This window comes from Anomaloglossus baeobatrachus, chromosome 4 (assembly GCF_048569485.1).
Source record: "Anomaloglossus baeobatrachus isolate aAnoBae1 chromosome 4, aAnoBae1.hap1, whole genome shotgun sequence".
Taxonomy (NCBI): Eukaryota; Metazoa; Chordata; class Amphibia; order Anura; family Aromobatidae; genus Anomaloglossus; species Anomaloglossus baeobatrachus.
The window spans coordinates 443,844,482-443,872,416 of NC_134356.1; the positions used below are offsets into that span (position 1 = coordinate 443,844,482).

General features: G+C 44.7%; 1 protein-coding gene across 10 annotated transcripts in view; it reads left to right on the forward strand.

The window, feature by feature from the left end:
- Positions 1-27,935, forward strand: part of NEO1 (neogenin 1) — a 269,675-nt gene that overhangs the window by 188,100 nt on the left and 53,640 nt on the right. For 5 of the 10 annotated variants that reach the window (XM_075345541.1, XM_075345547.1, XM_075345542.1 and 2 more), the window contains exons 3-10: positions 2,636-2,911; positions 4,974-5,127; positions 7,221-7,357; positions 17,736-17,890; positions 19,532-19,652; positions 20,746-20,962; positions 27,482-27,636; positions 27,751-27,899. In XM_075345541.1, coding sequence (XP_075201656.1) covers positions 2,636-2,911; positions 4,974-5,127; positions 7,221-7,357; positions 17,736-17,890; positions 19,532-19,652; positions 20,746-20,962; positions 27,482-27,636; positions 27,751-27,899 — 1,364 coding nt within the window. The remainder of the gene's footprint in view (positions 1-2,635; positions 2,912-4,973; positions 5,128-7,220; positions 7,358-17,735; positions 17,891-19,531; positions 19,653-20,745; positions 20,963-27,481; positions 27,637-27,750; positions 27,900-27,935) is intronic. The other 5 variants (XM_075345544.1, XM_075345551.1, XM_075345546.1 and 2 more) reach the window with 1 other exon arrangement.

The window sequence follows — 27,935 nt, forward strand, 5'->3', positions numbered from 1 at the left end:
GCAATGCCTAGTAAAAGACTACTTAAGCAAGCATTGTTGACCTTAGGGAGATCAACATATCCACTGCGGAGACACCATCACGTGTTTCTCAACGCAGTGATTCTAGAGCATTGCCCCCTGGGAAGTATGCAAATAAGAAAGCCGCGGAGACACCATCACGTGTTTCTCAACGCTGGCAGGAAACTAGCCAGGTCTTTCACCGGGAAGGAACAACCACGGGAAGGGCAGTCTCCAGTCAAGGAGACCACCTATACCAAACATGGTATCCATCCACAGACAGCCGTTTCGGGGTATTTGCCCCTCATCAGTGTGGAGTAGGAATCTGGCTAGTGGGGGCAATGCCTAGTATACTTCCCAGGGGGCAATGCTCTAGAATCACTGCGTTGAGAAACACGTGATGGTGTCTCCGCAGTGGATATGTTGATCTCCCTAAGGTCAACAATGCTTGCTTAAGAACTTCACAGTCAGAGCTGACAACGCCCGGCCTGACTGTCCAGCCCCACCCCCTGCACACTCATTGGCTGTCAGTATTCTGCTCAACACTGACCCCTCATCACTCCAGCAAAGATGGGCACATTACTACATTATATGTGCGGTGGCTGTGAGGGGATTGTGCTGCACATTGGAAATACAGAGCAGTGATATCTCTGTACTTCAATCATTGGTAGTACAGAGCAGTGATCCTCACATCCACCGCACTGTGCCCATCCCTGTTCCCATAATATAGTAATGTCCCCATAATATAGTGTTGTGTCCCATCCTTCTGCCCATCCTGTAGTAATGGCCCCTTTCCTGCTCCTCATGTAGCAATGCTCTGTCCTGTAGAATTTCTCTTGTCTGCCAGTCTTCACACATGTAAAAAAAACAAACACAAATCCTCCTCCTCTCCTCGTTCCCTCAGTGTTCTGTGTCCTGCCTCTTGCAGCTGCAGCCCCCTCGTTGCTGAACGCTGCCTGTGCAGGGGCCGTGCAGTCAGCGCTGTATATCAGATGTCAAATCTCCAGGCACGGTGCAGGGACGCTTCTGTATGCAGCTTCTCCACTGATCCGCTGCTGCCTCTGATTGGCTGGCGGCTGATCATCGCTGTATACAGAGGCTCTGCAGTGTGCCCTGGAATCTGGCATCTGATATACAGCGCTGACTGCACAGCCCCAGCACAGTCAGCATTCAGCAGGGGGGGCATTAGCCTGCGCGCTGCAAGCAGCATGGGTGCTGCATGCAGCGAGACCCCTGCGTGGGAGGGTGCAGGGAAGGGGTGCGGGGATGCCACGCACTGTACCTGCCAAGCAGGGCGGGTACATGACGTCACCTGTGCTGCCCGTCGACTGGGCAGACGCATTAGCTCCTGCACCTGTCATCGTGACATCACAGGAAGCAGCAAAATCACGGAAGGAGCGGTCACATGACCACTCTGAGCCAGGGTAGAGGGGCTGACAGCAGGGCAGGTAGGTAGTTACTATCTACTTACCAGCCCCAATGTAGCCCAATAGTGTAATAACAAGAAAAAGTCACAGTAAGCCGGATAACCCCTTTAAATATCATGGATTCTAGACGTTGAAGGTTTTGGTATGGGGTGTATTCATTTTTGCAGCAACTAATCTGAATAAAACTGAACATTTTCTAATGAAAGTTACATTATTAACCTTTCTTGTTATGGGTTGAAATAATTTTTTATAAAGCTCAGTTGTGTCAAAATCTTACTTTTCACATGGGTTGTGTTGGCAAAGATTCCACACTGAAATCCACATAATATCCAATGAGAACACCTCTCCCACACACGTCAATGGAGTTTTTGTATCCTAACTTACATGCTCTGGATGTTTTTGCCACCGCCCCAGAAGAAACTCGAAGCATAAATACCGTGCTATTTTTATTTTTTATGCGGCTTCTGCTCAGAACATTAGCATTGGGACTAGGAGTGAAGATGCAAGATCAGTCCTTGGGAAAGAATGGGACCATAAAAACCAAAGCCTAAAAGAACGGAGTCCTGACAGCACAGATACCATACATGTCCAAGTTTCATTAGGTTCTTGGGGAATGACCCCAAATAACCATGTATAATCGGATTTTACCAAAGTGCTGAGGATTTTTGAGAAATTATTGGTGTCAGGTAAAGATTTGTGTGGGCTGAGCAATATCTGAGGACTATAGGGCGAGTTTACAACAATAAGGGGCACTAATGAATTCCGATAATTGTGTTGGCACTCTCAAGCCTCCTGTGGGAAATTCTTCACTACCTCCTTCTAAACTGTATGATTTAGATAACTCCGAAGAAAATTCTGTTATTTCTGTTCTTCAATTAACGAATTAAGATTTGAAACTCTGAAAATGAAAATCTCCGAAATACGGATTGCCACTGAATTCCAAATCTTCACCAATAGAATATTTCCTATTTCCTATAAGATTTCCAATGATTTAATATTTTTTTATTAGTATTTTTTCTATCTTCGCACCATATTCTCTTTACGTATGTGTTCTCCACCAAAGGTGAACATAATCAGTAGTGTTGAATGCCTGTGATGTCTCCTTTTGAGTTAGCCATTGACAGATATCAGGCACTGAGGACTCTCAACGTATAGTTGTTTTAATGAATTTTGTGTTAGTTATACCTAATATTTTTTTCTTTTCATTTCAGGCCTTCCCAGATTTGCCAGCCAACCAGAAGCCTCATCGGTATATGTTGGTGATATTTTTGTATTAGGTTGTGATATCAGTCCAGAACTTGTTCCATTTGTTCACTGGGAGCAGAACCGTTCGCTAAGGGAGTTAGACGACAGAATCTCTATACTGACTAATGGCAGCCTTGTTATCAGCAATGCCAATGATAGCGATGTTGGCCTGTATCGCTGTGGTGTGGGCAGCGGAGCAGCGTTGAAGTACAGCGAAGAGGCAGAAGTCAAAATACTAGCAGGTAAAAGGCTTTATTACATATTGGAAGTGCTGGTAGCTTTCAGCAATATAGACATGCATTACTTGCTATTTTTCTTTTCTTTTGGTAGCTTTATTGCACAAGTATATTGTTCATTAATGAGCGTTCCATTGGGTCTACAAAGACCGGTTATTTGTAGGTTTCTTATATCGTCTACTAGAGAGAATCTTTCACTAGATTTTTTTTTTTTTTAAATTAAAGTCCATTTATCAGCACAGAATGAAGATCAAACCAAGTACAGGCACTCGGTGCATCATGGCGAGGCCAAACATTTATATACACCATCCCACCTGCAACCATCTATCGCCTCCCTTCTTTGCTCTATGAAGAACAGAGCTGTCACATAAAGAGGGAGGTGGACATAGATGGAAAACAGGCAGGTGGGAGGATGTACATAAATGACTGACCCCGCCATAATGCACCGAGCGCCAGTACTTGGCTTGAACAGTCATTCTGAGCTGAATGAGCCTGCTTAACCCCCTCACGACTAATGACCTACCTATACATCATTGGTTGTGTATGTCCACATACACAACCAATGCACATGCTGGCCGATCCGATCAGCACGATAAAGCAGTGGTGAACTGCTCAGGCCAAAAAACTAATGCACTTTTGTGGCCTGGGCAGTTCACCACTGCTTTATCCTGCTGTGAGAATTAAATTGTGGAGGATATTTAGTCCTCTTTTTGTTGTTTTTCTATATATACCAATCTGATCAGCCAACATGTGCAGCTAACAGGCGCGGGTGGATTCACCCGTGCTTGTTAATTAGAGAGATCACGTTGTCTAACTCGGTGGTGCTGTCATGACAAGCCCTCATATGGCAATATTGACGGAAAAATAAAAAGGTATGGCTCTTGAAAGAAGGAGAGGGGAAAAAGAAAATTGCCCGGGGGTGACTGGTTTAAACTGAGTACCTCTTTTAATTGCCACTACCCCACTGACTTTGGAACAGTTTTTTTTGTTTTTCCTGTGCCCCTCTGTTCCAAAGGTGTACGTTCCCAAGTAATAAAGATGCAAACTTTCCCTTTAAACCAACAGGGTGAATACCAGTTGCTTTTTCTCCCCTACCTCTGTAGGTCTGTGGTATACGCCCAGTTGGTAGAAAGGAACACTTACTTTATTACCGGGGACACAGGAGGAAAGAAAACAAAGAAAAAACTGTTCCAAAATCAGTGAACAGCAATTAGATAAGGTACCAAGTTTAAGTTTGAAAAAAACAGTGAAAGGTCTTCTTACATGGGCCATCTTCTTAAAAAAAAAATAATGGCTATCCTTTTACACATTGTAACTAGATATGAGCGAACCCGTGGAAGGTCGGGTTCAGCTGGGCTTTAGATAAAGTTCAGTTCGGGACCCGGACGTAACGTGAACCCCCAACGGAAGTCACTGATTGGGCAGTTCAGCTTTCCGCCCACACGCAGCCAGTCATAAACAGAACCGTTCAAGAGGAGGGGTGTGCAGGATTTGTTTTTTGTTTTTTTTTTGGTACACACTACATCCGGTCACGCTGTTGTTACCTCTAGTGAGAGCCGTTCAAACACTGCAAGGGGGTAGATGAGCACCGAGCGTACCCGAGCACAGCGATGCTTGAGTGATTAGCATACGTAAAGCACCCGAACTCAACCATTGTTTGTTTGTTTTTTCTGTAAAGTCCATGTTTAGTATGAACCGAACTATACTGTTCCAGTCCTCTAATCTCTACTTGTAACGTCTTGTATCGTTTTCTAACCTGCAGGTCAGAGCTCGCACAATTACATAAAAAAGAAAAAGATTCTTGTTTTGTCTCTGTGCAGCTACTAACGTTGGTTGTACATGGACCGATGTGTACTGGTCCTCAGATTCCTCACTGGTCGCTGTCCGTGTGGCATTCCTGCACTAATTAAAGAACTGTAAAAAATGCAAAATACTGATTTATGTTGTTATGATTTTAGCATCCGTAAAAACTGTAAATCTCAAGTACCTAAAATTATACTGCCTTTTTTTCCTCACTTTTGAATTTTTTTCAATCCCATTTTCCCATTTGAACTGGAACAACAATCAGAAACTGGAGAGAATCGCCCACTAATATTTCTACGTCAGCCTTCCACTTTGACGAGCAGTGTTGGACAAACGGCAGTTTTTCCTTGTGTTGTATCAGGGTACCCCTCCCCCGGTGTGGTCTGGAGTCATAATCAGGAGGAAATCCTTCTTGGGAGGTAATTTCTTGAATATCTTTCTACACTTCTTTAGACCATAAGTGACATCATTGTATCTTATTTAATCACTTAAATATCTTTTTTTTTATTATTATTATTATTATGTATGATTAATTAGTAAATCAATTGTTGCAAGATCTATACAATGAAGTACCATATTTTTCGTTTTATAAGACGCACTGGATTAGAAGACGCACCCAAAATTTAGAGATAAAATAAGCATAAAAAAAGGGGTCTGTCTTATACTCCGGTGGTGTCTTACTGGAGGGTGGAGGCAGTGGTGGTGGAGTGGGGTCACAGAAGGGAGAGGCGTTGCTGGAGTAGAGCGAAACTGCAGACGCTGCGGCGGGGGTCGCGCTGGCTGTGTGGAGCAGGGCGGTGTGCCCGGTGTATCAGATGCTCTGTTGGTGGTGCGGGCTTCAAAGAGACTGCACCCGGAGTCGGCGCGTGTGCAGATTGAGCTCTCTGCTCAATGACAAGCCGACATCTAATCTGCGCATGCGCCATCTCCGGGTGCCATTTTCCCTAAGGCCACTGCTGGGAGATCAATGGGCCCGAGGCGGCGCATGCGCAGATGATAGATATTGACCCAAGAGCTCCATCTGCGCACGTGCTAACTCCGGCACCATTATTTGAAACCCACACCGCAGACCAAGCATCTCAACCTCTGAACCGCCCTGCTCCACACAGCCCCCACCTCAGCCAGCACAGCCCCCACCTCAGCCAGCACAGCCCCCACCTCAGCCAGCACAGCCCCCACCTCAGCCAGCACAGCCCCCACCGCAGCCAGCACAGCCCCCACCGCAGCCAGAACAGCGCCCATTCTAAATCTTCCGGTAAACTACCTTCACATTATAAGACGCACTCCTCATTTTCTTTCCAAATTTTTGGGAGGAAAAGTGCGCCTTATAATCCAAAAAATTTACGGTAAATGTATTTTATGAATAAACTCGTTCTCTGCAGTTCCTATTGTTTAGGGAGTCTGCTGGATATGAATTTTCATGCTAGGGTAATTCAGATTCAGAAAACATTGAAACTATTCCTTTACCTGTTACAGTTAATGGAAAAATTTGATGAACGTTATCAAACTAAATCCATAGGATAGGTGGTAACTGGGGGTCCGACTTCAAGGGCTCCTACCGGTTCCAAGAATGGACCTTTCAGTGCCCCTTGTAAATTGAGAGCCGGTGGAGCATGTGCACAATCGCTCCATTCCTTGCCTGCTGATCTGCTAGAGACAGCACTTGGCTTTTTCCGAGAAGGTAGTGCGATGGCAGAAGCTAAAAAGCGTTTTCTGAACACCTGTGCTGCATTTCCTAATACTGGAGAACATCTGCCTTTTAATTAGCAAAGATTTGTAATAAACAGCAAGAAACTAGAAGTGGCAATTGACAACTCACAAGTGTAGTACGTTTGATGAGTTTCTTGCACCAGACACACATCTGGGTATTCTGCCAGACTCCTGGACATTTGGTGTTCAAGGATAAAGTACGTGGAATACGGTAAAATGCCGGATATTATTTACATTTATTTTATATTACACAATCAGCTAGAAAATGCTAAATGTGTACTTATTGAAAGGGCTGATGAGCTTTATCTGTCCTCCGCGCTCATCAGTAGATCCTTGATGTGAGCACTGTAATCGGTGAGTGGTTTTCGGATCTGCTTCGTGATTGCTACATTTAAAATTCCTGTTTCTATTTAATGATGTGGATGACTTTGTGCCCACATTTTTCATGGTCTATAGCCATTTTATGTAACATTCTAGAAATAAAAAATGGACAGATGTTCTTTGATTCCTTTTTGCTATGTTATCTTTTTTTAAGTGCTCATTCCCTCGTAGCAGCCATTTTTTTGTTCCCTTCTGTTATTTAGTGTAGTGTGTATGGAATTGCTACTATCAAAATAACACTCGTACCCTGTAGGGTGAAAAAGGATTGTTACACAAAGCTTCATTCAGTTTTGAGCTTTGGTAATATAGGAAGATCAATACAGCTCGGATCACTTCTATCATGTAGCTGTCATTGTTCAGCACAATGCATACCTAGATGGCCTGACTCTCCGCATCCATTGACTGTGCTTACCGTTTACAGTTCGGACAGATTGGCATTGTTGGCGGGAGGCAGCCTGCAGATCAACAATGTCACCGAGGAAGATGCTGGGATCTATACATGTACGGCTGACAATGGGAACCAGACTATCCATGCCCAGGCTGAGCTCATTGTACAAGGTATGGAAAACAAATGGTTGTATTGGGCAATTTATATGACACTGATGAATTATAGTATGCTTTACATGTGTACAGAAACAAACTGCATCCTATTGTATTTGGAGTCCTTATAAATATATACTTAATACATAACATTTTAACCCCTTCACGACATCCGCCATACCTGTACGGCGCAAGTCAGAAGCAGGTGAATGGATGAGCTCGCCCCATATTCAGCAGGTAATGGATGGGGTGTTACAACCAGGACCTGCCACTAACAATCACAGATGGAGTGGATCTCCGTCCACAGTTGTTAACTTGTTAAATCCCGCAGAGTTTGACAGTTGGATGTAACAGCTACAGGCATGGAGGTTCACCATGTTAAGCATTTTTTGGGGGGTGGGGAGAGGGATGGTCGGGGGGTTGCTGCAATACCAGGAAAAATGCTCTAACAAGCGATTTAAAGTGTCATACCTGTCCTGAAATGGTATCACTATCTCTCCCTGCAAAAAATAAGCCATCACATATTCGACTGAAAAATGAAGGCATCTTGGAAACTGGTGACCCCCCCCCCCCCCCAAATATTTATTTTTGTAAACGTCTGTGTTTTGTTTTGTTTTTTTTCCACCTCTAAAATAATAATAATAAACTGGACATGTTTGAAATCACCATAGTCATACTGATGAAGAGAATCCTACTGCGAGGTAATTTTTACTATAAAATGTACACCATAAAAACAATTCCCAAAATAATGTCAGAATTCAGGTTTTTCTCAACAAATTCTCACTATTTGGAATTTCTTCCCCATTTTACTGTTCACTATATGGTAAAATGAATGGTGTCATTAAAAATTACATCTCTTCTTGCAAAAGACAAGCCCTCCTATGTCTGTGGACAGAAAAATAAAAAAAGTTATCGCTCTGGGAAGAAGGGGAGGAAAAACAAAAACGCAGAAGTGAATATTGGCATTGTACATCATTGAACAGTATTAAAATACATACATTTTGGTAATGACTATGATTTGTCATATTAAAATCATATATAACACTTCTGTTAGTTACAGTATCTAAACATGGGAAATACTTGGACACGCATTGAGGTCATGTGGGTTCCTAATGACATTTCCCCATGGAGTTTGCACTAGGCTGCTCAATTATTTTCCGTTTCCCTTCTGACGAGGGATGTGATGCCAAGTTCTCTAGGGGCCTGTCCCACTTCCTTCTATGTGATAAGAGGGGCAGTTAGAGATAAACTGGGTCACTTCCTTCCATGTCCAACAGAGCTTTGTTGGTGGCACATCATCAGGATGTCCCCTATGGTGCACTGCTGGTCCAGCCTTTCATTAGGCCTTCATCACATCTGACGGGGTGGTGTGCGTCTATAGCGTTCATCCTGTGTTTTATTGCTGTCCATTTTATGAATCATTTAACCTTTTACTTTGGGAGTTTCCTTTTTAATTGCAGCTCAGTCTTCCATTTCTGTTTTGCTTTTATCTAGTTTTTAGGAGTTGTGCACCTTTTTTCTTTTACCAGAGTTGGACTGGGACTTAGAAGAAGCCCTTGCACACACATCCCACCAGTCCACACCCAAGGGACCACCAGGTCACTTCACAAGAAGGGAACACCCTTGACGATTCCCATCACCATATAAACTTACATTTCTAATTTATGCAACTAGAATAACTATTAAAAAGGTATTCCTTACCTGCTTTGCTTCTGTCCCTTGTATGTACGGCACTCACTCTGTGGATACATGTAACACACATCTCTCACACAGATGCATGTGACACATCGGATACGTGTCACACATTAGATACTTGTGACTGACACATTAGCTGTGTGTAGCACTCCCATTACATTACACACAGTACAGATGTCACACATTACTAATACAGTTAAATCCAGAAGTATTTAAACAGTGACACAAGTTTTGTCGTTTTAGCGGTTTAAGCCAGTGTTAATTTTATAACCGTGTCTTGAATATGATTTTGTAAAGTGCAGACTCTCAGCTTTAATATGAGGGTATTCATATTCCACTTGGAGTAAGGGTATGTGCACACAGTGCGATTATCGCTTTTTTTTTTTTTTTTCTTTAGTGCAGTTTTGTAACAAGACTGCATGTAAATCCTTATGCCAGCAGAGTTGATGAGAATCCTGACATGTTGTGCACATTGCATTTTTTTCCCTTGCAGATTTGGTCCAGAAATAAATCTGCAGCATGACAATTCTTTCAGTGTTTTTGAAACTTTTTTTTTTTTTCCCCCACCCCAGAATGCGTAGAAAATGCATGGAAAAAAAATGCAGCAAAAACGCAGCAAAGTCAAACCCTTTTTTTTCTGCCAAGAGATGCAGATTTGATGCAAAGATTTCTGCAACCAGATACTCTGCATGCGCAATTGCCTTAGAGTATGTACACACGATCAGGACACACTGCGTCCTGGATGCAGCGTGTCCTCTCCTACGGGGCTGCGAGTGCTGTCTGCAGGAAACCGCAGCTGCCCGTGCCCACCATCAGGGTTCAGGCCGCTGCGGACCGTAGCTGTATTCTCCCTGCGGAGAACACTAGCAACTTTGCAGCATAAATGGACATGGTGTAGGAAAAACAAGCACGGTGGACATGTGATTTCTATAAATCCCATCCACTATGCTTGTACTGTAGAGCACAGTGTTTTGGAGGCATTACATCCAAAATGTTGTGAATACTGATCAAGGGCACGCAGCCTAAGGGTTTAGGAATTACAGCTCTTTAATATGTAGCCAAAAAATGGAGGGGAGCCAGCACTGCTTATGAGTGGCATGCAACAATGAAAAAGTGAAAAGTGTAATATTCACAAATTCATTCCTACTGTAACAGTTCAGTGAGATTTTTGGCAAATAATTGATCAATGATTTGAGCCCGCCTGCCCCGTCACGGCAAATCTCTATAAGGGGGGTCCCTACACTACAGTTATAATATACATACGTACCATAAGGTCTCGTGTAATGTGCAGGACCATATGAGAACATCACCTACCTGAGAAGTGTCAGGACCGCTCCCATGCTGCAAGGGCTGACAACTGCGAGTAGAAGGGCAGTCCAGGTGCCAGTGCGTGCGGCAGAACCACACACACGAGCACAATGTCAGAACTAGCCCCCACAGTGTCAGACCAGTAGACATGGATGAAGGGCGGAACAGCTCATATGGTCCTGCGCATTACACGAGACCTTATGGTACGTATGTATATTATAACTGTAGTGTAGGGACCCCCCTTATAGAGATTTGCCGTGACGGGGCAGGGGGGCTCAAATCATTGATCAATTATTTGCCAAAAATCTCATTGAATTGTTACAGTAGGAATGAATTTGTGAATATTACACTTTTTACTTTTTCATTGTTGCATGCCACTCGTAAGCAGTGCTGGCTCCCCTCCATTTTTCGTTTAATATGTAGGTGCCTCTTTTCCAAAAGTAATTGAACAAATATTTTAAAAGCTCTTTAATGAGCTATTCCCTTGTTAATTTATCACTTAATTAGGTAAAAGGTCTGGAGCTGATTCTAGGTTTGGAATTTCCATTTGGAAGCCGTTGTTGTGATCCCACAACATGTGGACAAAGGAGCTCTCTAAGGAAGAAAAACAGACCATTATTGGGTGTAGAAAAAAATAAACAAACAAACCAATCATAAATCCTTCAAAGTGTTGGCAAAAATGTTAGGAGTGGCAATATCAACAGTTTGGTACATTCTGTAAAAGAAAACAAAAAACAAAACAAAGCACAAAAAAATGCACTGGTGAGCTCGGAATTCAAAAGGGCCTGGGCATCCACAGATGTCAACAGAATTATTTCCACCATGAAGAAAACCCCCTATACAACATAAAATACTTTTTTCAGTATCCAAGTCTACGATAAAGAGAAAACGCAGAGAGTTCATCAGAAGATGCGAACCATTAATGAGCCTTAAAAATAAAAAGGCCAGATTAGACTTTGCCCCCCCCCAAAAAACATGTAAAGAAACCAGTCCAGTTTTGGAAAAGCATTCTTTGAACAGATGCAACAAAGATCAACTGCCAAGATGGAACGGCTCGTGGTCCAAAGCACACCACATCCTCTGTAAAACATGGTGGAGGCATGGTGATGGCATTGACATGCATGGCTTCCAATGGCCCCAGGTCACTAGTGTTTATTGATGTGACTGAAGATAGAAGCAGGTGGATAAAGTCTGAAGTGTACAGGGCTATACTTCCTCCTCAAGCAAATGCAGCAAGGTTGATTTGGATGGCGCTTCACAGTAAAGATGACTATGACACACAGCTGAAGAGGTTTCCTTTTTGTTTTAAGGCAAATCAGTGGAATATTCTGCAATGACTGAGTCATTCCCCAGATCTCAACCCCATTGATCTGCATTTCACATGCTTAAAGAAGTTGTCCAGTTACCAAAACTGATTTTTTTTTTTTCTGATAAATCTTGCTAATATGTGCCCCTCAACACATCTATTATGTTTTTTCAGCAAAATTACCTTTTATTGTGCACTAGCAGCACACGGTCATTGCTGGCTCCAGCTCTGATGGGGTTAATCTCTCCTCTGACTTCCTGTGTTCAGTTCCTACAAGTCCCAGAATTCTTTGTGGCTCTAGGGCGGTGTCTAGCTTATCTAACACACCCATTGTGTCTAATACACCCACTCTGCTCTCCACCCAAACCCTCCTCCCTGCCTCTTCCCAGTGGATGTGCACTGAGAGAAATCACAGAGACAGCAGCAGCTCTGCACAGCTAGGGGAAGAAAGTGTGTGTGCGCGTATATACAGTGTGTGTGTATGTGTGCGCGTATATACAGTGTGTGTGTATGTGTCCGCTTTACCTTGGCTGGTGATCCAATTTTGGGGGACCCTGTGTTTTTTGTTTTAAATTATTTATTTAATTTAAAATAACAGCGTGGGGTGCCCTCTGTTTTGGATTACCAGCCAAGGTGAAGCTGCCAGCTGTGGTTTGCAGGCTGCAGCCGTTTGCTTTACCCTAGCTGGCTACAAAAGATAGGGGGACCGCATGTCATTTTTTTTTATTATTTATTTATTTATTTTTTGGCTAAATACAAGGCTAAGCACCCCTTAGTGCCACATGAAAGTCACAAAAGGGTGCCAGCTTAGAATATGCAGGGGGTAAGACATTATATATGTATTTCTTATCTATCTATCTATCCATTCATTCATTCATCCCTCTATCCCTCTGTCTCTATATCTATCTATTCATCTCTATATCTACTCATCTATTTATCTTTCTTGCTGCTTCCGTTTTTTTGCGGTCCGCAAAAAAAAGGAAGGCACGCAGATGTCACATGGATGCCACTAGGATGCATCCTTGAAAAAAAGGACCGTTTTTTGTGGCCCGCAAAAACGGAACGGTCATGTGAATGTAGCCTTAACAGCAGTCGCTGCCTGCTGCCGGTCACATATGACCGTGTGCGGGCTGTGTGTGTGGGCTGTGTGTACAGGAGTTCAGCTGAGTTGTTCAGATCAGCTGACTCAAGTGTCGGCCGATCAGGCTGGGGCCACACGGGGATTACTGCGATCCCCTCGCATTACACTCGGCTCACGCTCAGTACAGCAGAGCTGAGTGTCATGTGTGTGTCCCTGCGACTGAGGTCCGACTGTGCGAGCAGACCTCAGCTGCGGGGGCGGACCGTCACTCGAGGGGTGGGCCAGCACTGAGGAGGGGTGGGAGGGATTTCTCTCCCTCTCTCCTCCGTAGTCCACCGATGTACCGCAAGTGCAGTGCGATTTTTCTCTCACCACATACACTTGAATGGGTAAAAGAGAGAGTCTTGCATTACAGTGGCAGCATGCTGCAATTGTTTTCTCGGTCCAATTAGGGCGGAGAAAATAATCGCTCATGTGTGCTGACACACAGGCTAATATTGGTCCGAGTGGAATGCGATGTTTGATCGCACTCCACTCGCACTGTTTTTCTCGCCGTGTAGCTTAGACCTTACTTGTTCTATGTCCCCCTGCATCCATTGCAGCGTGTGCAGGATGGAGTTCAGCTGAGTTCAGATCAGCTGACTCCAGTGCTCGAGTGAACTCCGCTGACCTCACAGCCCGTACATGCTGCAATGGATGCAGGGGGACACAGAACAAGTAATTGGCAGACACTGCAGTCATCTGATTACTTGGGATGAATTGAGCAGTAAAATGCTCTGGTGCTCGATGGGCGAAGCCCATGTCGATTTTTTTTTTTTTTTTTTTTTTTTTTTAAAATTCATTAAAAATAAAAAAAAAAAAATCACATTTATTTGTGGGCTCCCGCTGCATTTTATATTGTTAAGGGTAACCCAAGCAGCTACTGGCTGCTAACCACCGCTGCTTGGTGTTACTTTCACTGGCAATAGAAATCCAGGGAAGCATTTTTTTTTTATAAAGGTTTTTGCCTGAAAACCTTTTTAAAAAAAATGACGTGGGCTTCGCCATATTTTTGTATGCTAGCCAGGTACAGCATACAAATCAGAGTGAAGAGGGGGTTAATGCCGCGCATCAGCCAAAATGAAGATGTAGCACGTTGATGTTATAAACGTATTCTTTTATTCCATCGGTCTACGCGTTTCGAGGATACACCTCTTCTTCAGCTATTGCTGAAGAGGTGTATCCTCGAAACACGTAGACCGATGGAATAAAAGAATACGTTTATAACATCAACGTGCTACAGCTTCATTTTGGCTGATTCGCGGCATTAACCCCCTCTTCACTCTGATTTGTATGCACATCCTTGTGGGGCTGCAGCAGACGCCTTCATCCTATGCTCCATCAGTGGTTGTGACTATCTCACAACCTTTTCAGGTGAGTGTATTTTTCCTGATCTACCTCACTGATCTGTTGGTATTACACTATCAGCGCTCCTTATTTTTCAGTTTAGCCAGGTACAGCAGGCAGCTACGGGCTGCCCCCAACCCTCAGCTGTCTATTTGTACCCGGCTGGAAACCAAAAATATAGAGAAGCCCTTTTTTTTTTTTTTTATTTCATGAATTTCATGAAATAATTAAAAAAAAAAAATGACATGGGCTTCGCCGAATTTTTGAGTCCAGCCAGGTACAACTAGGCAGCTGGGGATTGGAATCCGCAGTGAAGGGTGCCCAAACTTTCTGGGCCCCCCGCTGCGAATTGCAGTCCACAGCCGCCCCAGAAAATGGCGCTTTCATAGAAGCGCCATCTTCTGGCGCTGTATCCAACTCTTCCAGTGGCCCTGGTGGCAGGTGGCACGCTGGGTAATAAGGGGTTAATACCAGCTATGTTTTACCAGCTGGTATAAAGCCCGAGATTCTTAATGTCAGGCCAAGTTTGACCTGGCCATTAAGAATCTCCAATAAAGGGTTTAAAAAAAAAAAAAAGACCACACAGAGAAAAATACTTTATTAGAAATAAATACACAGACACAGTAGGGACTCCATGTTTTACTCCCTCTCACCCCTCCACGATGGAGAGATTTCTGTACTGACCATGCCAGGAGAGAGCGAGGGAAAAAAGAGAGCGAGGGGGGGGGAGGAAAAGAGAGCGAGGGGGGGGGAGGAAAAGAGAGCGAGGGGGGTGAGGAAAGGGGGGGGAGGAAAAGAGAGCGAGGGGGGGAGGAGGAAAAGAGAGCGCGGGGGGGAGGAAAAGAGAGCGCGGGGGGGGAGGAAAAGAGCGCGGGGGGAGGAAAAGAGCGCGGGGGGGAAGAGAGCGAGGGAAAAGAGGAGAGAGGGATAAGAGGGGGGCAGAGAAGAGGGGGAAGAGGGGAGGGGGAGAAGAGTGGGGGGAGAGAAGAGAGTGGGGAAAGAACGGGGGGGGCAGAGGTGCTCTGTCACCAACTGTTTCCACTCTGTGACTTGTGGTGCAGGTGACAGAGTGCAGACAGTTGGTCCCATGCAGCAGGACAGATGGCAGAGCACAGCGGTGACATGCCTGTCAGTGTCTTGCTGCGTCCTGCTGTGCTGCTGGGAGGAGCAGATGATCACACTGCCCGACACCGGCCGCTCTCCTGACATCGCAGCAGAGCGGGCGGGTGGGGAGTGTGATCAGATACTTACGTGCAGGGGGGGGATTTCAGCTGAAGAACCCCCCCCCCCCGTACTGCATCCTGGCGCCGCGTGCCTCACCATCTGCAGGACGCCGGCTCCACACTGACGTCCTCCGGCTCCTCCCCTCGCTGCTGGGCTGTGATGTGCGGTAGTTACCGCCCACAGCCCTGTCACTCAATCTGAGTGGTGCCAGCCTCCTCTGACGTACCCGTCTTGTTTGAGAGCCCGAAAATGCCGGGACGTCAGAGGATGCTGGCAGCCACAGCTCCAGGGGGTCATGTGACAGGCACTGAGCGTGCAGGATAGCGCCGCTCAGTGCCAGAACTGGAAACAGAAGACAATGGAGAAAACGCCTAGAATGGTAAGTAGAACTCATACAGAAAATAAAAAAAATGGGTGAACCACCCCTTTAAGAAAAAATGTAAGGCAGAAAGACCCACAATTAAGCAACATCTGAAGTCCGCTACAGTAAAGGCCTGACAAAGTATCATAAAGGAGAAAATGTAGCGTTTGGTGACGTCCATGACTTCCAGACTTTAGGCAGTCATTGTCTAAGGATTCTCTACAAAGTATTAAATATAATTGATATTTTAGTTATAGTAACGTTATCTTGTTTGATTGCTTTTGTGCAGCTGAAATGAGGAGGCTTTGTAGAAAAATGGTTGCAATTCCGAAATGTTTCATAGGTTATTTTTGTTCAGCTCCTTTAATTAAACCTGAAATTCTGCACTTAACTTCAATTTCATCTCAGTTCTTTTAATGCTAAATGTAAATAGTGGCATGCAGAGGCCAAATCACAAAGATTGGGTCACAGGACCAGAAATATTTGGACAAACTGTCTGATACAGAGTGCGCAGATGGCACATACATCACACTTTGGTTTAAATAAATGCTTTACACAAACCAAACTCATAGTAGTGTGAAATAATACCCACAATACCTTCCCTTTTTTGTAATGCTTGTATGATACTAGCAACTCTCTGCAATAATCACCAGACCCACAGATCTGTTAGGTTCCTGCCATATGTCACAATAAGCCCCAGTCCTAATGGTGACTATAGGTTTAGAGGAACCTGTGAGCAGTAACTGCTCCCTTACTATGCTGCCAGTACAAGACGCTCGTTCTACTTACCCCTACTCTGCTCCACTGGGTCTAAGTGTTTCTTTCACCTTACATCTCCAACCTCCTTTCACGAACTAAGGAACTGGAACTGCCTCTGTTCTTTAATTTACTCCCCTCCTAACTTTATTACTATTTTTTTTGTTTTGTTCTTACTGTTCTCCTTTCAATCTTCTATTTTCCTACCTCTGATGTTGCAGGGATTGAAGATCCTCTTCAGGAAAAGGTTAGAACCCTGCTTCACCTTCTAGGTGCTCAGGGGAAAAAAAACAATATCAAAGAGAGAACTCCGGCACACTACCCCAATAATTATGAGAGCAAAATTTCTGAATCAAAAGGGTTCTTTATTTATTGAAAGTCCAAAACAAGAAAGTCCAAAATAAAAAACGTTTCGACCAATAAGGTCTTCATCAAAGGACTATCTTATTAGATTCGCAGTTAAATGCTGTAAGGGAACACCCGTAACGGGTAAAATGACAGAACCTGCTTGTGTGGAATGGACAGACCGGCTCCCTGCGACTCCAATAAGATAGTCCTTTGATGAAGACCTTATTGGTCGAAACGTTTTTTATTTTGGACTTTCTTGTTTTGGACTTTCATGTAATAAAGAACCCTTTTGATTCAGAAATTTTGCTCTCATAATTATTGGGGTAGTGTGCCGGAGTTCTCTCTTTGATGAAGATCCTCTTCAGCTGCTTCTCCCACTCGGACACAGCCAAACTAGACACTGGTAGATTGGTCCATCTTGCTTCCCTCGTTCGGCAACTCCCCCAATACTTGCCTGACCTGTGTTCAGGGAACAATGGGAGGTGGCGCTATTGTGGCACTCCTCACAAGTAAAATTATACAGTGACATGCAGGGCGGCCCAGACTGGATTGGCCCATCAGGAATCTGTCCGGTGAGGCAAATTGTCCGCCTGGGTCTGATTTTATACTCTTTAATTCCATGCTCTAGGTATCCTACACTAATTGAAAGCAACTGACAATTGTTCACCACTCCATTCATGTACTCTTGTTGATTTAAATGTAGCTGTATATGAAATTTGCATACAGTTTGGACTTTGCTTCTGGTATGGTTAGAGTTGCTTTGCTGTTATGTGCAGGATGTGGCAGTGAATGGCTTTCATTGCCTTATATCTCTTCCACCCATTTCTTAATCTGCTACTCCAGTGTCAAGTATCTCTAGAATCTCTTTACATCTCCACATGTGCAAGACTGTATGCATTCGTGTAAGAAATGTAATCTATTCCTCTTGCAGTGCCTCCTGTATTTTATGTTAAGCCATCGAACACACATGCTCATGAATCTATGGATATTGTGTTTGAGTGTGACGTTAGAGGAAGACCTGCCCCTACTGTCAAATGGGTGAAGAATGGAGATGTGGTTATCCCAAGTGACTACTTCAAAATAGTGGTAAGTGAGCAGGTATCTGGAGGTTCAGTAAGAATTTCATGTGATCTATGTGTTTATTGTGCTCTTGTAGTATTATTCTTTACATCCAGTCTACTTATAGAGGCATGAGGGAGAATCTGCTTTGGTGCCTAGAACAGAAGACCCCTCTCTATACAATTGTCCACTAATATGTCAGATTGAACCATCTACAAAGGGATCCCGTGAGCAGGTTTTTACACCCCAAACTAATGACCTCTATGTAAAGTTGCTGTAATGTTGATTAAATCTGTACTTTTGTTTTAAAAATCCTTGTTTCTCTTTTTGAGAAATCCATAGTATAATTTTTATGCAAATGAGACACAAGAGCAGTGGGGTTGTTGTTGCACTTGCAGCTCTCCAGGCCTCTCCCTGTTCCTTTGGCTTCTGTCATTGACCGTTCACTCTGTTCTTCCTGTCCGAGATCTTGCACAAGCGCTATAATATTCCCTAAGGCGGCACATGTGCAGATCGAAAGTCCGACTCTTGAAGATCATGATGATGTTGCCCAGAGAATGTGTCGCTCCTGTGAATTACTGCATCGGTGAGACGAGTGACCTGTCCATTTATTATTTTTCAACACCGATTTTTAGCAATGTGTGTACACAATGTGTTTTTGTAAATTTGAGGTTTGATATGAGGGTTTGTATAACTATGTATTTTGTGGGTGTATTTAACTCTGTTGATTGGTTAATTTACACTTCTATTGCCTACATAAGCATTGTATCTGTATGTTCGTATGGTAGCTTGGAAAAGACAATAGAAGAATAGAAGTTGAAACTTTATATAGAGAAATAAAAAGACTTTTAAGCTTTGAAAACTGCCTGGAGAGAGCTGTCTGTAATAGGTAGGGACATGTGACAAATAGGGTAAGTGCAATGCCAACCCCACTGCACTTGTGGCTCAACTGCATTAACATTTGTCGAATTCTCAAAAATGGAAACTATGCTTTTAAAAACAAAGATATGAATGTAATCAACATTAAAAAGACTTTAGCTGACATTAGTCTAGGGTGTAAAAAAACAAAAAAAAACAAAACTAGAGTGGTTTCCTTTAAAGGGGTTATCTGGGACTATTTTTTTTGTTTTTTGTTGTTACTATGTGCCTCAAAAGTATGTGTTACTATTGGTTTCTGTTATGTACCTAACAGCTAATTGGCAGGTACTTGCTAACTACCTGCCTGTTGTGCCTGGTGCCGATGTCTGCTGGCACAAAGTGGTCACAGAGTGCTCCTTCCTGCGATTCAGTGGCTTCCACTGTCGTCACATTGACAGAGCAGCGGCTTCTCTTCCACTCTGCTCTATTGATGGGGGTGACTGCCGATGTTATGCAGATTGGCAGCTGTCTGCCGCTGCCTAACTACGAGGAGCCTGTCAACTGTCAATCAGCATGATGTCGACAGAGTAGCCTGGAAAGGAAGAGCTCCTCTGTTGACCCGGAGAAACTGAATCACCGGCAGGAGTAGTCATTGCACTGTCGGCATCGGGTAGAAGTTGTCAACTACATTCGTGTTAGTTTTTTGGCCCATAATTTAAAATAAAAAGTCTTGGGCAACCCTGTATTCACTAGATGGTAGACAAATTGGGTACGAAATACCTTAGTTCACCATTGCTTTCTCTTGCTCAGGACGATCATAATCTCCAGGTTCTTGGTCTTGTGCGCTCAGATGAAGGATTTTATCAGTGTATGGCTGAGAACGAGGTGGGAAATGTGCAGGCAGCAGCTCAGCTCATTATTGTAGAACCTGGTAAGATGTGTCAAAACCCCTTTCTTTTTTACTATGTATCCCTGTCCCTTCCCAGTGTCCTGCATCAGATTTTCGATAGTTATCATATCACAATATTTCCATAGTTAATAACTGAGGGTGTACTGTAGGCATACTTTATAGTCCTATTGAATGATTTGGCTATTTGAAAGCTTTGACCTTTTGTTCTGTAATTAATCTGAGAACGGACTTTCCCTTGTAGTCCCACCTGCAGGGTATTGTTTCAGTGACCCTTGCTTTTTGTGGTGCCCCCACCTAGTCTTCCTGACTTCTCTTTCCAGTGCCCCCTGCATAGCATCCTTCTCTCCATGCGTCATGTAGCCTGCTGCTTTCTATGTAATGGAAAGTGCCCCATGGCTTCCTGACATTGAGGTTGTGATCTTATGTCGCAATAGGTCTGCTGACTAGATAGGTTTATCAGCCCAACGAAAATATAGAGGTCTTGTAAATTTACAAAGTTAATATGGAACTCTTCTATCCAAAAGTGTGCCTTGCAGCTCTGCCCTTTCATATGCGTTTTGACTTTTATTCTACATATTCAGGTTTTGCATGCAATGTTGTGTTATGTGACCGCCAATGATACAGTCCTTTCTGCTTTTACATTGTTGATTCAACGCACATTCATTCAAAATTTCAAACTTTGCCGCACATTGAGGTTTTCTTCTGACACCTTAAAATACAAAATTACAAATTGCAATTTGAAGGGCTGTATCATTTTAGAATGTAGTACTAAGCAAGTTAACCCTTATGCAGCCAAGGGGCCTGCACTGTGGCTGTGCTGTGCTGGTCTCTTGGTTATTTAGTTGGATACATTTTCTGTTTTGCATGTTTGTGAGCTACATTGCCAGGCAGTGGTGGCACCATTTGATGGTCAAGGGTCAGACTTCATCACAGTCTCAATGAATTGGTGATTGACTCCTTATCTTAGTGGTGTCCTTCTGAGTGGCAGGTGGCCCATGTCTGCATGGAGGCCGTGCTTGGTTTGTTTTGTTTATTTTCTGTTCTTGTTTTTCGCTCTGTGTCTGTGTGCCTGTGCTTGTCCTCTTCCCTCCTCACCCAACTCAACCATGTCAAGGTGTTACCGTCCCAACCTCTCCTCCCCCCTCACTGACCCGTGCCACTGCTCACCATGTAGCTGCCACACCAGGAGGTCCCCTTCCTTCATCCCCGCGGGATGTTGTGGCCTCTTTGGTGTCAACGCGCTTCATCAAGCTGACGTGGCGTGTGCCTGCGGATGCCCATGGAGACAATCTTACCTACCAAGTATATTACAGCAAAGAGGGAATGAACAGGTAAGTCTCCAATTTGGATCATGCATTAATTTGAGGTATTACAACTAAAGCATGTAGTGTAGAAAATAGAATTAATGTTATCCATAGAAATATTGAATAAAATGTAAAAGGTTTAGTCCTGCACAATACAGAAGTGAGCAAAGCAGGGCAAACCCTTTAATTTATGTATGCTTGCTAGCATAGGCTTTCACGTAATGTAGTATAATGTATTGCAAGTAAATATTCTAAAACCTTTTTACACTTTAGTGTTAATATTTCACACTAGTATTGTGGTATGTCTAAGGAAGGCCACAGTGGAACAGATCCAAAAAATTCACGGTGAGAACAGTTACTTGACTTTTAAAAATATATATAATATGCAGTGGTGTCTACTGTCTACTCCCCTTCCTTATTTCTTAGTCTTTTTCATCTTTGTCACACTTAAATGTGTCCAATCACCAAACAAATGAAAATGTTAGACAAAAATAATAAGTAAACACAAAATACAGTTTATAAATTAAGGTCTTTAAACTAATCAACATTATTAAGGGTAAAAGAAATCCAAACCTACAAGGCCCTGTGTGAAAAAGTGCCTCCTGAACTTAAAAACTAGTTTGGCCACCCTTAGCTGCAACAACTGCAATCAAGTGTTTGGCAATGAGTCTTTTACAACGCTCTTGAGGAATTTTGGCACACTCATCTTTGCAGAATTGTTGTAATTCAGTCACATTGCAGGGTTTCCGAGCATGAACCACCTTTTTTAAGGTCACGTTACACTATCTCAATCAGATTAAGGTCAGGAGTTTGACTAGGCAACGCCAAGGTCTTAATTTTGTCTTTCCTAAGCCATTCAGAGGTGGACTTGCTGGTGTGTTTTGCACAGGAGGTACTTGCTGCATTACCTAAGGGTACCGTCACACTTTAGCGATGCACCAGCGATCCCACCAGCGATCTGACCTGGTCAGGATCGCTGCTGCGTCGCTGGTGAGCTGTCAAACAGGCAGATCTCACCAGTGACCAGCCCCCAGCCAGCAGCGACGTGCAAGCGACCCTGCGCTTGCACGGAGCCGGCGTCTGGAAGCTGCGGACACTGGTAACTAAGGTAAACATCGGGTATGGTTTCCCGATGTTTACCTTAGTTACCAGCGCACACCGCTTAGTTTAGCGTGTGCAGGGAGCAGGAGCCGGCACTGGCAGCGTGAGAGCTGCGGAGGCTGGTAACGAAGGTAAATATCAGGTAACCACCTTGGTTACCCGATGTTTACCCTGGTTACAGTTTACCGCAGGCTGTCAGACGCTGGCTCCTGCTCCCTGCACGTTCAGGATTGTTGCTCTCTTGCTGTCACACACAACGATGTGTGCTTATCAGCGGGAGAGCAACAATAAAAAAACGAACCAGGGCTGTGTGTAACGAGCAGCAATCTCACAGCAGGGGCCAGATCGCTGCTCATTGTCACACACAGCGAGATCGCTAATGAGGTCACTGCTGCGTCACAAAAAACGTAACTCAGCAGCGATATCGCTGTGTGTGAAGCACCCCTAAGTGCACTTCAGCGTGGGGTCACGAATAGATGGCTGGACATTCTCCTTCAGGATTTTTTGGTAGACAGCAGAATTCATTGGTTCCATTTACAACAGCAAGTCTTCCAGGTCCTGAAGCAGCAAAACAGCCCCAGACCATCACACTACCACCACCATATTTTACTGTTAGTATGATGTTCCTTTTCTGGAATGCTGCAACTTCTACGACACATGTAATGGGAGATACACCTTCAAACAAGTTCAACTTTTGTCTTGTCAGTCCACAGAGTGTATTCCCAAAAGTCTTGGGGATCATCAATATGTTTTCTGGCAAAAGTGACAAAAGCCTTTGTTCTTTTTACACAGCACTGGTCTTCATTTTGGAACTCTGCCATGCAGGCCATTTTTGCCCAGTCTGTTTCTTATGGTAGAGCCATGAACACTGACCTTAACTGAGGCAAGTGAGTTCTGCAGTTTTTTGGATGTTGTCGTCCGGTCTTTTTTGAACTCTTTGAGTCGTTGCTGCACTCCTGGGGTAATTTTGGTCTGCCCGCCACTCCTAGGAAGGTTCACCACTGTTCCATGTTTTTGCCATTTGTGGATAATGGCTCTTACTGTGGTTTGCTGGAGTCCCAAAGCTTTAGAAATGGCCTTTTCCAGACTGATAGATCTCAATTACTTGTTTCTCATGTGTTCCTGAATTTGTTTAGATCGCGGATCATTTGGTCTGCTTGACTTTGTAAGGAAGGTCCTTTTTTAAGTGATTTCCTTATTGACAACAGGTGTAGCAGCAATTATGCCTGGGTGTGGCTAGGGAAATTGAACTTGGCTTCCTAAAAATGTGATCAACCACAGTTAATTTATGGTTTAACCCCTTCAGCCCCCAGCCTGTTTTCACCTTAAAGACCCGGCCATTTTTTGCAATTTTGACCAGTGTCACTTTGACAGGTTATAACTCTGGAACACTTCAACGGATCCTGGCGATTCTGAGATTGTTTTTTCGTGACATATTGTACTTCATGTCAGTGGTAAATTTAGGCCGATATGTTTTGCGTTTATTTGTGAAAATTTCGGAAATTTGGCGAAAATTTAGAAAAATTTGCAATTTTCAAAATTTGAAATTTTATGCCCATAAATCTGAGAGATATGTCACACAAAAAAGTTACTAAATAACATTTCCCACATGTCTACTTTACACCAGCGCAATTTTTGAAAAAAAAAAAAAAAAAATTCCGTTAGGAAGTTAGAAGGGTTCAAAGTTCATCACCAATTTCTCATTTTTCCAACAAAATTTACAAAAAAAAATTTTTTAGGTACCACATCACATTTGGAGTGATTTGAGAAACCTAGGCGACAGAAAATACCCAAAAGTGACCCAATTCTAAAATCTGCACCCCTCACTCTGCTCAAAACCACATCCAAGAAGTTTATTAACCCTTTAGGAGCTTCACAGCAACCAAAGCAATGTAGACGAAAAAAATGAAAATTTTACTTTTTTAACACAAAAATGTTACTTTAGCCATAAAAATTAGTATTTTCACAAGGGTATCAGGAAAATTGCATCATAAAATGTATCGTGCATTTTCTCCTGAGTACGCAGATACCCCATATGTGGTGGTAATCAAATGTTTGGGCACACAGCAGGACTCGGAAGGCAAGGAGCGCCATTTGAATTTTTGAGTGCAAAATTAGCTGCACTCATTAGCGGACGCCATGTCGGGTTTGAAGACTCCCCGAGGTGCCTAAACAATGGAGCTGCCCCATAAGTGACCCCATTTTGGAAACTAGAGCCCTCAAATATTTTTTCTAGATGTTTGATGTGCACTTTGAACCCCTGGGGGCTTCACAGACGTTTATAACGTTGAGCCGTGAAAAGAAAAAAAAATTTTTTTACCACAAAACTGTTGCTTCAACCAGGTAGCTTTTTTTATCACAAGGGTATCAGGAAAAAATGCACCATAAAATGTATTGTGCATTTTCTCCTGAGAACGCAGATACCCCATATGTGGTGGTAATCAAATGTTTGGGCACACAGCATTACTCGGAAGGCAAGGAGCGCCATTTCACAGCAAAATTGGTTGGAATTATTAGCGGACGCCATGTTGCGTTTGGAGACCCCCCTGAAGTGCCTAAACAATGGAGCTCCCCCACAATTGACCCCATTTTGGAAACTAGACCCCTCATGGAATTTATATAGCTGTTTAGTGAGCACTTTGAACCCCTGGAGGCTTCACAAACGTTTGTAATGTTCAGCCGTGAAAATATTTTATTCTTTTTTTTTTTACCACAAAATTGTTTTTTCAAACAGGTAGCTTTTTTTTCCACAAGGGTATCAGGAAAAAATGCACCATAAAATGTATGTGGTGGAAATCAATTGTTTGGGCGTACGGCGGGGCTCAGAAGAGAAGGAGCGCCATTTCACAGTAAAATTGATTGGAATTATTAGCAGACGCCATGTTTCATTTGGAGACCCCCTGAGGTGCCTAAACAATGGAGCTCCCCCACATGTGATCCCATTTTGGAAACTAGACCCCCCCCCCCATACAAAAAAAATTAGTTTAGCGAAATAAAAAATACAGACATCAGTAAAAAAAAAAAAAAAAAAATGAGCGCCTGCCACTAAGACCAGTGCCAAACGTGAGAGCAATGCACGAGTCTCGCATCGCATCATCCACTGCAGTCTGGAAGCGAGCAACTGCGCTGGATAATGCGATGCGAGAGGGGGGGCGGCAGATGAGAAAGGGCGCAGCGGATGGAAGATGGGAAAGGGCGCAGCGGGTGGAGGAGCGGCAGAGGATGGGAAAGGGCGCAGCGGATGGATGATGGGAAATGGCGCAGCGGATGGATGGGAAATGGCGCAGCGGATGGAGGAGCGGCAGAGGATGGGGGGGTGAGATGGGGATACCTACCTTACAGGATGGATCTAGGCAGCAGGATCACAGCAGACAGAAGAGGCAGCAGATGAAGGAGGCAACAGATCGAGGAGGGTGAGAGGGGGCAGTAGATGGAAAATGGGAGAGAGCAGGCAGCAGATCGGGGAGGGGGGCAGAGTGATGGGAGAGAGAGATGGCACATGGAGGAGGGGGGGCCCCGGGGGGAGGGTGGCTTGCAGCACATGTAGGGGGGAGGGTGGCTTGCAGCACATGTGGGGGGAGGGTGGCTTGCAGCACATGTGGGGGGAGGGTGGCTTGCAGCACATGTGGGGGGAGGGTGGCTTGCAGCACATGTGGGGGGAGGGTGGCTTGCAGCACATGTGGGGGGAGGGTGGCTTGCAGCACATGTAGGGGGAGGGTGGCTTGCAGCACATGTGCTGTAAGCCAGCCACCCTCCCCGCACATGTGCTGCAAGCCAGCCACCCTCCCCCCACATGTGCTGCAAGCCACCCACCCTCCCCCCACATGTGCTGCAAGCCAGCCACCCTCCCCCCACATGTGCTGCAAGCCACCCTCCCCCCACGTGGGGGGAGGGTGGCTTGCAGCACATGGAGGGATAGGAGGTGTGGCGATGGAGAAGGGGCAGCCGATGAAGGAGGCGGCGGCGGCCGCTGATCGGGAACAGTGGGGGCCGATTCGGGGGCAGCAGCGGCTGAAAAAGGTGGGTGTGACGGCGGCGGGGACAGTGGCGAGCATGGCGGCGGGGACAGCGGTGGATCGGGAGCGGCGGCGGGGACAGCGGTGGATCGGGAGCATGGCGGCGGGGACAGTGGTGGATCGGGAGCATGGCGCCGGGGACAGCGGTGGATCGGGAGCATGGCGCCGGGGACAGCGGTGGATCGGGAGCAGCGGCGGGGCGATCGGAGACAGCGGCGGGGACAGCGGTGCATCGGGAGCAGCGGCGGGGACAGCGGTGGAGCGGGAGCAGCGGCGGGGCGATCGGAGACAGCGGCGGGGACAGCGGTGCATCGGGAGCAGCGGCGGGGACAGCGGTGGAGCGGGAGCATGGCGCCGGGGACAGCGGTGGAGCGGGAGCATGGCGCCGGGGACAGCGGTGGAGCAGCGGCGGGGCGATAGGAGACAGCGGCGGGGACAGCGGTGGATCGGGAGCAGTGGCGGGGCGATCGGGGACAGGGGCGGGCGGCGGGGACAGCAACTTACCGCTCTCCTCGGCTTCCAGGGACGGTCACAGGCCGCAGATCCACATTGATTGGAGAGAGCGGTCACAAGACCGGTCTCTCCAATCAGAGCTGGGGGCGGGTGAAGCATCGATCACCCAGCTCCAGCCAATGGCCAGTGCTACAGCAGCACTGATCAGGGCTGGATTTCAATGTTCCAGCCATTTTCAATGGCTGGAACATTACAGTGGCTGTAATTGGCTGAGCGGCGTTCGTCAGCCAATCACAGCCTCTGTAGGTTCGGGGAGGAGGCACCACCCCTCCTGAGGTCAGGCAGAGGTCCCCTCCTTCCCGAATCTACTGTTTAAGTAAACAAATTTCACTCCCCGGGGCTCCGGGACCGCGATTTCGCCATGACGTACTGAGTACGTCATGGGTCGTTTAGCACCATGTCACCATGACGTACGCAGTACGTCAAAGGTCGTTAAGGGGTTAAGGAATGGGGGGGGGGCGCAATCACTTTTTCACACAGGGCCATTTAGGTTTGAATTTCTTTTTCCCTTAATAATACTTTCATTTATAAACTGTACTTTGTGTTTACTTGTGTTATCTTTGTCTAATATTTAAATTTGTTTGATGATCTGAAAGTTGTAAGTGTGGCAAACATGCAAAAGAATAAGAAATCAGGTAGTGGGCCAACACTTTCACACCACTGTATATAATATTGTTAAAATGGAGTCTGCTCTCACAGTATACGGTATTTGTATACACATATATATATATATATATATATATATATATATATATATATATATATATATATATATATATATATATATATATATATATATATATATATATATATATATATATATATTTATATTAGTTGCCTCATTTTAATGATTTTAAGCTATTCATTGATGTGTACATGTAGTTCTGCACTGCTACATTTTTTGTACTAAACACAGGGAGCGTGTGGAGAACACTAGTCGTCCAGGAGAACTGCAGGTCACCATCCAGAACCTGTTACCAGAAACCGTCTATTACTTCCGTGTGGTCGCTCATAATAATTATGGCGCTGGTGAAAGTTCATCCCCTCTCAAGGTGGAGACACAACCTGAGGGTAAGACATTTTGTAGGGCTTTTAAAATGTAATCCATCTTACTCATGTCTGACATCAGAAGGCAGCATTTCTTATGATGGCATGTATTGAGTCCATTAATTTGTCGCCTTATAGTTCAAGTTCCTGGTCCAGCCCCAAATCTCCGAGCTACAGCCATTTCTGCTACATCTGTTAGTGTAAGCTGGGAAATGCCACTTTCTGGAAATGGGGAGATTCAGAACTATAAGCTTTATTATATGGAGAAAGGAGCAGGAAACGAGCAGGTAAACCCAACCAATCTCCACTGTACTTTACGCTCA